Raw genomic sequence first — 9642 nt, forward strand, 5'->3', positions numbered from 1 at the left:
GGGTGAGGCAGAAGGATCTCCGGAGCCCAGCAGGTCGAGGCTGCAGTGGCTGGGAGCACTCCAGTCTGGGCGACAGAGTGAGACTCCAACTCAAAAAAAAAAAAAATACATATTTGGGAGTTATTTTGTGCTCACCTGTGCATTAGATTCTATGGAGAATACTAGAAGTGTCACATGAGCCAAGCCTTGACCTAAAGGAGTTTAAAATATCTTGGAAAAGACAGACACAAACACCAGAAAAGTCAAATAATCACTCAAAGCTATGTAGGACTAGCTGTCCCAAGATATAGAATAGACGGCATATCCTATATGTCTGTGGGCTCCAGAGTTAGAAGGATCGGGAAGGTGCAAATGGAAAAACAACATAAACAAAGGCAAGGAGAGGCCTTCATAAAGGAAGGCTGAGTGATTAGCTGGCTGGAAGAGGGAGGTCAGTGGACAGGATGCATAAGGCTGCACAGAAAGTTTGCGGTCAGACTGCAGAGAGCCCTGGACACCACACGGTCCAATTCAGACTTTACACCATTCGCAATGGGGGAGGCTCTTGAACAAAGAAGTGACACACTGAAAGTGGATGCTTTACCAAAATGAACCCAAGAGTGTGAAAGTCTGGGGAACCAGGCAGGTCGACAGAGAGGCTAGGATTTGGGAGATCTTACAGGCAGCTGTTGCAATAAAATGGCATGAAAAGATAAGAGGTGGACAATGAAGAAAGCACACGAGTTTGAAGACTGTCAGTATTTGGAGAACTTTTTTGACTCCCAAAGACCATAAAATTAAGCATTCTGTAAATCAAATCGAATACAAAAAATACTTCTACTCCCCTCTTATTTTAAGAATTTTTTTTTTTAAGTATAGGACACTCCCCTCTACCCGCCCCCAAAACCCTTAAAGTTTCTGGTGGGCCTTATGGAGTAGAGCCAGATGGTTAGAGAAAACCTATTTTGAGTTTCATTTAAGTGCTTCTGATTTGACTCCGTTTCAGCTTTGTTTCTATGCCTACCAGGTGTGCACATGGGACCAACTGTTTAGGTTAATGAGATTGGAAGTAAGAACTTTATCATTTTTTCCCCTCCTTTTTCACTTTCAAGGTGCAAAGTGTTTGTTAAGTCCCTGAGATACACAAGCATTTTCAGAACGCTTGAGCTGGCTCCCTGTTCCCACAAAACAAAAGGTGCTGAAGAGGAAAGAGACGGTGTTATTTTATGCAGACATATTTCACTTTAAAGAGTAGGCAAGTTCCTGGGTATTTTCCTGCAAAGTAGATTTCTCTATTGAAAGACAATTTCTCAATTTTTTTTTTGTAGTAAATGCCACATTAGGAATCTGTTCCCTTGGAAAACATTTTGAGTCTTAGGAATGATGAGGTTTCAATAAAGAATGCAGCAGACCTTGCAAGAACACATATTTTAAAAGCAAATAATCATTTTCTTAAGAGTATTTACATATCTTCTCAATATTAGTCACAATAGTATCCAGGATTCTTATTTTGCGGGGGAGAGTGGTTGGTATAATAGCTGTAGCTGCAAGGCAAGCTTTCTCTCAGCTCCCTCCCAAGAGTTCTCAAAACTTATATCCCACTGTCTTTGATTGCTCACTCTCTGTTTCAGGGAAGCCGCTTTTTTTAAAGAAATAGATTGCAGGTGGGGCATGGTGGCTCAAGCCTGTAATTCCAGCACTTTGGGAGGCCGAGGCAAGAGGATCGCCTTAACCTGGGGGTTGGAGACCAGCCTGGGCAACTTGGTTAAACCTCATCTCTGCAATAAATCAACAACAACAACAAAAATAGTCTGGCATGGTGGTACATGCCTGTAGTTCCAGCTACTCGGAAGGCTGAGGCGGAAGGATCGCCTGAGCCTAGCAGGTTGAGGCTGTGGTGGTCATGACTGCACTCCAGCCTGGGTGACAGAGTAAGACTCTGACTCAAAAAAAAAGAAAGAAATAGGTTGCTCTGGGCAAAAGGGATTAGGAGTGGGGTTGTAGACATCAGACCCCAAAGAGACAAGAATAAGCAAGGTAGGAGTAAACATTTATTGGACCTGTGGACTTGGGGAACTTTAAAATTATCTCAAGCAAGACTTCAGTTTATAAAACTGTTACTGGGTTAATAAATTCCAAAACAACTACTAGTCAAGTTTTTGTTTTTTAATTCATAAGATATGCTTATATTTTCTTAAAATGTCTGAATAATCTCTAAAATCATAAGACTATTTAGAGTCCCTGGAAGTAGTTAGTATCTACTCAAAGCAGCAGCAATCTTCTAGACAAATGGGTGTTTATCTTATCCAGTGGAATCTCCAAGAGGTACACCCCCTCCCCCCGTGGGATACATTCTAGTTCCTATCAATCCAAACAGAGCACCCGATGGGCAGCTCCAAACCAACTGGAAATCAAAATCACTTCCGATCTTGTAACGAACAGATTTCAAATAAAAGGGATGACATATGGCAAAGACACTTGACTCTCAAGAAATGGAAAGGTTGAAGTTGCCTTAACATGAAGTCCAGAAAACGTGTAAACGCATCACATCCTTTCCTGGTAGGGTTGACCGGCACACACAGCCCATCGCAGTGTGAGGGTAAAAAGTGACACTGCAAGAATAGCTCTTCCCACAAAGGGAGGTCGGCCTGAGGAACCAACGTATCCAGGCTAGAAAATTGAATCCCACAGGAAGAAAGAAGGGCAATAATATTTGGGTTGTTGCATGTTGAATTTTAAGACTCTCTGTTACAGGCTGAACCATGTCCCTCAAACGTTCACATGTTGACGTCCTAACTTCCAGCACCTCAGAATGTGACCTTGTTTGGAAATAGGATAATCACAGGTGGAATCAGTCAACGTGAGATCACACCGGAAGAGAGTGGGCCCCCAATCCATTACGACTGGTGTTCTATAAAAGGGGCAGCTGGGGACACAGACATACACACAAGGAGAAACCCTGTGGAAAGGAAAGCAGAGACTAAGGGACTGTCGCAGAGGCCCAGGGATGCCGAAGATTGTCAGCAAACCGCCAGAGGCAGGAAAGAGAGGCGTTGACCAGATTCTCCCTTACAGAAGGAATCAAACCTGCTGACACCTTGATCTTAGACTCGCCTTCAGAACCATGAGAGTCTCAGTGACCATTTTTTAAACGATTCGGTTTTTAATACTTGGCTATGGCAGCTCTGGAAACGATTAGTCACCAAACATCCCACTGCTTGTGGCGAACTGCCGAAAGGTATTTCCTTTCTACATTTAATATTGAGATTGTCGACTTGGTGTGGCAATGGCATTCAGGCCGTTTTCTTTTGCCTTTGCCCCAAACGTTGAGTTACTGGAAAACAAAGTCAAGTTGAGACTTGGTGGAAAAGTCTCAGAGGCCAGAACATCTCCTCTGCGTGATAGCCCTGTCTGCTTCTCTGAGGCTTTTGGGATTTGCCCCTAGACAGGTGACAGGTCCAGTCTGAACCTTAGAGAAAGTTTTAGCGAGAACCACGTAGTGAGGTGAGGCAGAGCCTCTGTGCTAGCCACAGCGCCCCAAAGGTGTGTTGGTGCTTTGGAGTTATCCCCTCAGCCTGCAGTTTCCTCCTTCTTCTGCCTGCTAGAATACTGCCTCCCCTAGGAAGTCATCCATGATTTTTCTTAGCCAGAACAACGGCTCACCCTGTGAGTCCCAGTAGGTGTTTGCATGTCTATCTTTCCCACACAATTGAACACCCTTGAGAGCAGGTGCCAGACTTTTGCATTCCCTCTTGCACCTACTAAAATCCTTCCACACGTGAAACAATTAAATAATAATTATTCCTCAATAATTAAATTTAATTTAATAATTTAATGTCATTTAATAATTTAATATTTAATTAAATAACAATTTCCCCTGGAATCTTTGCATATCATCCTATTCCAAGGATTATCTAGAAATGTCCTTTAGGAATCCATGTAAATATAACATTCTCAAAGATTTCCATAACAAATGTGAGGCAATTAAATTATGATAGCTCTGTGTCAGACTTTTAAATAATTTTTTAAATGATCTTATTTTTTTCTGGAGGTTTGCTTTGACATTTTATATCTGTCATTTGTTCTGATCTTTCTTCTTCTTTGCAATAAATATTCACTCATTATAAAAAAATAATGAGGGCAAAACCTCAAACCCAAATTCATCTCTTTTAGAGTGGGGTAAAATGGCTCCCTGAGGAGTTTCTAGTTGGCTGGAGTTGCATAATATTCTTTCTTCCTCACAATCTCCAGACTTGCTTACAAAAAATAGAAAGAAAGAAAGAAAGAAAGAAAGAAAGAAAGAAAGAAAGAAAGAAAGAAAGAAAGAAAGAAAAGAAAAGAAACGAAACGAAACAAACTGTAGACACAACATGTACCTGGGTCAAACTGAATCAGTTTAGATGGAGACACGGTGAAATCTTTTCCAACTGCAGCTGACACTTGGTTGACCTTAGAAGGGAAAAAATGTCTTTTTAAAATAAAAACAAATATCATATAATAGAGAAACATTTATTCTCCTTATGCTAGACTAAACTCATGCTCTGCTAAATCTGTTTTTAATATTAAGTAGGCTTTTCTTATAATAAACCATTTTAGATCCAGGCTACACAGATTTTCCTAAAAGTTAACTTTTTGCTAGACTAATATCAGTGGAAAGAAAAGCTGTCTTTTTCTTCTCCTTTATAAGTGATTCAATTATCGGAGAAAGGAGCATGGGTTTTAAACATTTTTCTCTTTGATACGAGGACAATTTAATTGTATTTTTTCACCTTCCTCCAACTCCAATTTGGTCTTAAAATAGTGCCTCAAAGGAAAGGTGGGGGAGAAAATTGAGAAGAAGAAAAACCAGGCCCTCATAACAACCCACACGATGATCGGTCAGCCAGCTTGAGGGCCTTTAAACCAGATTAACTCAAACAAGACCGGTCCATTTTCCCATCTGGATGACCCTATCGCTCACCACAGATGCCAAGGAGAGCTCTGTGTCACTGGCAGACCCAGGGAGCAGCCACGCAAACCCATCCACACCCGGAACCCAGGGCTTTCAAGACTCCCACTAGTAAGTTGCAAAAACGAAGAATCGATCTAGTCTACGGAGACTATTGACTTCACCCCTGCTGCTCAACTCCAGGGCTAAAAACCAAAAAGGCTATGTGAGGGCTCTGAGGTCCTGGCCTTAAATTCCCTCCAGAGGATTCCTAGATACGCGTTAAGAAGAGTCCTTGGATGATTTGAAAGACAGGTCGTTGAGAGAAAACCCTGTGCAAGCCGAATAGGCAGTTGTTACTTTTGCACGTTTTTTAGCTGTTTAAGAAGCTCAGGAAAGTGGGATTACATACTTCTGCATCTCCTAACAATGGAATGAAGTGCATAATTAAAAGCTGGAAAATTCCTATTTCTATGGCCTCAGACTACACGTCCACTTCAAATCAAAGGCCCTTACATGCATTAGTTGGTCAGCAGTGGAAGCATTTTGCTGAAGAAGGGTATTACCGCCTAATCTTCGATGTGTTCTTTGTCTACACAGCCAAGGTTTTCCCTCAACCACCTTTCATCGTGAAGAGGCAGCCCATTGGACACCTGTACCCACCATATGCTGAGAGTTCCATTTCCCTGCATGGCTCTTGCATGTGCAATTACCTGATATTTACCACCACTGAGTTTACAGAATCCTATGTGGGAAAAGGAACAGCCCAAGGCAAGATGCTTGGTGACATCAGTCAGGTAAAAGTGCATAATTCAAACCAGGGCAAACCACACGGGGTCAAAGCGCCTTCTCTTTCCCTGTTCCTAGTCAAGTAGCCAGTTCCGTACTTGTGTAAGGAAGCAGGTTGTGCTCAGGGTAGAGTAGTACTGAAAAACCCCGGGCCTGTGTTTGATGAAGGCCACTCACTCAGTTGGCAGGTTCACATGCGCATTCAGCGTTAAGTAGACATAAGGTTCCATGTAACACCATGCATGTTCTTTCTACCTGGCAAGGTAAGTGGTCGTGTGGCCCAAAACCCAAGACTAGAACATATGGTGCTTTCTGTAGAGGACTAGAGGAATTTTAGAAAGCAATTCAGGCAGATTAGTTCTTGTTCTATAAGCAATCTTTTGGAAAAGTATAGGGCATACCAAGCTTAATGCTGCTTTAATAACAATTAAGGTATCAACAGATCTGGAAGAAAAAAGCCTGTGTTCTCTGAAGGGAGAAATCCTGAGCCTGGATACGGTCGAATTTAGGTGCACAGGAATTTTAGGGTGATTTGAATGCATCATTAAAATGAGACTTAACAGAGATGCTATTTTCCCCCGAAACTAATATGTGTCTTTTTCATCAGATTGAGGAGGAGAGGCTTTCAAGTTCCTTCTCCATTGTTACTACGTACAAACTTTTTACGCTCTCATTCCCTTGAAGCACTACTGTTATAATGACTTCTAAAAGATCTTTTAATACTAGAAGCCGTAGGTTGTATCTCATGGTTCATGCCAATGGCAAGAAATAGCAAGTTCACAGATTACCTGAAAGTTCTTTCTATCTCAAAGTACCTGTATTCACGTGTGTGTTCTTAATTCAACATGAGTTGGACAAAATTTAGGGTAGGTTTCAGGCCAGAAGCAGTGGCTCACACCGGTAATCCCAGCACTCTGGGAGGTAGAGGTGAGAGGATTCTCTGAGCCCTGGGGTTCGAACGAGCTTGGGCAATTTGGCAAGATCTTGTCTCTACAATAAATAATAATTTTTAAAAAAATTAGCCAGGTGTGGTAGTTCGCGCCTGTAGTTCCAGCTACTTGGCTGAGGCGGAAGGATCACCTGAGCCCAGCAGGTCGAAGCTGTGGTGGCCATGAGTGTGCCACTGCATTCCAGCCTGGGTGACTGAGTCTCCAGCTCAAAAGAAAAGATAGCTTCAGTCTTGTGATTAGCCTCACCCTCTGAGGCCGTGAGTAGTGATTGAGGTGCATACCAAGAGAAAGCCATTTGGGGACTAAAATTTGCTCTGGGTACCCCTACAGAATACCTTGCAAATACAACTCTCTCCAAAGCAGAATTTGGCCCAAGTTCACTCAGTTAACTATATCTCCTTGCAAAATCAAACTTCTAAACACAAAGAGTTTATAGGAACAGATGACCAGATTTCAAAACTAAAAATAAGCTCTGAAAAATCGTATCTCGGAGTTAATGAACCCAGATGATGTATGGAGGGGCAAGGAGATTTCATACGAAGATGCTTCAGAATGGTGTGACATCCCTGCGCTTTGAAATTTCCTTGGTCACTCTGAATTTTTCTTTGAAAAATATAAATAAAAATTAAGATTCTAGCCAGAAACATAAGTTTTAGATGATAATTTGCATTTTAGAATCATTACCTTTACACCCACAAAGGCCGAGTCCATGGAATATCCCCTCCTGGTAATTTCCAAGGGCAACATGCCCACATTCTCACAGACTTCATATTCAGTCTGTGACCATTCAATATGAGACCACTTCAATTCCAAACTGTACACGAAAGGAAAAGAAAAGGGAAATCATAAGAAATGTGTAGTAAACGCCTATGGACATTCTCTGTTGGGTGAGAGACTGAGCCCTTGGCTCACATCATGGTGGCAAAGGTGATCAATCAACCTACAACAATGATGAAAATTCCTTACACTTGTTTGGTACATTTTAGTGCATAAAGAACTTATACCGACGTTGTCTCCTTTGGTCCTAACAACAACCCTGCAAGATAGAGCGAGTATAGAGTTCCATTTTTCAAATGAAGAATCTAGGTTGGGAAGACTGTCCCACAGTTATGAGAGACATAAAGGAACTCAAACTTAAGTGTTTTGAAGGGAAGCAACCAGCAGTTGTTAAGTTCAAGGAGATAATCACTTTTGGAAAAGACATCAAGAGGAAGTCTTCTATCTTGTCTTTTGACCTTCCTCATTGTTATAACAACAACTGTTCCAGGTACAGATCTTCTCTGAACTTGGGTTCAGCTTAATAACAAGTTATTCTGGGATGTGCCTGGAAATTAACATGTACCTGTGTTTTATACCTGCTATCTGTTTCTTTTTCTGTGCATATGAAAGGGTTGCCAGTATGTAGCTTCATGCAATGGTACAACTGAGTAAGTCTGAGAAACAGAAGGTGGTCTTTTCTCCTATAGTATATTTAGTGGGTTCAACATTTGTTGGAAATTGTCTTCATTAATTCCCATCATCTAGAGAGAAACACTATTTTTTTTTTTCAAAAAAGAAAGAAAACTCAGTCTCAGAAAGGTTAGATAAGTAGCTCAAAGGCAAAAAGCTATGACGCAGAGATGAAATTCAAACACCAGTCTCACGCTAAGTCCTTTGTTCCTCCTTTGCCATTCCACTGCCCATTGAAGTTCCTTGTGATTCTAGTGTGAGTGTGAACAGAGCAATATAAATGGATCTTTACCCTGAGAGATTTCACTTTTTTTGAGGTGAAACTACTTGAATGTTTCTCCTCAACAGTTTTCTTCAAATATATTCTTACTTTTTTTTTTAACCACCTGTAGCCTTACAATATAGCAATATAGAAGACACAAGCAATCTTCGCCGTGATGGTTAAGCACACGTCCACTGTTTTTGTTTTATCCATTTCCTTTTTATTTTAGATTGACAAAACCCTCAGCGGTTGCCTTACTGCACTTCTTAAACTTCCGATCAGAGGCAGATTCTTTCCTCTCAATTTTTTAATTAATTTATTATCATTTCTCTCTCCTGGCAAAACTAAAAATTCTGGATGCAACCATATGGGACATGAGCTCACAAATTTCACCAACTCTCCAGGCTTTCCTGGGGCCATTCATATGAGAAAGTCTGTCCTCAGATAATCTCTTAATGTCCTTGCACCGACCATGAGTCAAAAATTACATCCTATAGATTAAGAGCCTCAGCAAAATATCATGGGATGGGGGGTTGGGAGGCAGGGGTAGGGGGAGGCCAAGGAATTATTACAGGGGTTCATGACTCTATATAAAGAGTCATGTTCATTCAATCAATACATATGAAACATTGTTACTGGCATGCAAGGCTTCAAAGAATTTTTAACATGAAACAGGACTCTTATATTAAAAAATATTGGAGACTTTGGGTCCCAAGGAAGAGAAATGAAACAAGCACAAAAAGATATAATAACTAATAATAATCTTTAAAAAAAAATATTGGAACCCTCACAGGTCTCTAATGCAACTGAATTCGAATCTGGCATGAAACAGATCAAGAAATACAGAAATAAATGACCACAATAGTCCCTGCCTTGTCCGCAGTTTCGCTCTCTGAGGTTTCAGTTACCTGTGGTCAACTGTAGTCTGAAAACATTGAATGAAAAACTCCAGAAATAAACAATGGATATGTTTCACCTTTGTGCCATTCTGAGGAGTGTGATGAAATCACACACCATCCCACTTGGGCGTGAAACATCCCTTTGTCCAGAGCACGCTTACTGTAGACTACCTGCCCAGGAGTCACTCAGTAGCTGGCTTGGTTATCAGAAGGACAGTCACAGTATCTCAGTGCTTGTGTTTAAGTCACCCTTATTTGACATAATCATGGCCCCAAAGTGCAAGAGTAGTGACGCTAGCATATTGTTATAATTGCTCTACTTTATTATTGCCCAACACATATTAAACTTTATCATAGGTATGCACGTGCAATATAGAAAGGACATAG

The 9642-nt window shown here is 41.1% G+C and overlaps 1 protein-coding gene across 1 annotated transcript in view; it reads right to left on the minus strand.

Moving 5' to 3' along the window:
• FREM1 (FRAS1 related extracellular matrix 1) overlaps positions 1-9642 on the minus strand; it is a 169169-nt gene that overhangs the window by 17098 nt on the left and 142429 nt on the right. Inside the window, exons 28-29 of the mRNA XM_008050952.2 lie at positions 7330-7459; positions 4356-4428 (exon numbers count right to left, since the gene is read on the minus strand). Coding sequence (XP_008049143.1) covers positions 4356-4428; positions 7330-7459 — 203 coding nt within the window. The remainder of the gene's footprint in view (positions 1-4355; positions 4429-7329; positions 7460-9642) is intronic.

Source organism: Carlito syrichta, unplaced genomic scaffold (genome assembly GCF_000164805.1).
Source record: "Carlito syrichta isolate Samal-C Ts95f unplaced genomic scaffold, Tarsius_syrichta-2.0.1 Scaffold154501, whole genome shotgun sequence".
Lineage (NCBI taxonomy): Eukaryota > Metazoa > Chordata > Mammalia > Primates > Tarsiidae > Carlito > Carlito syrichta.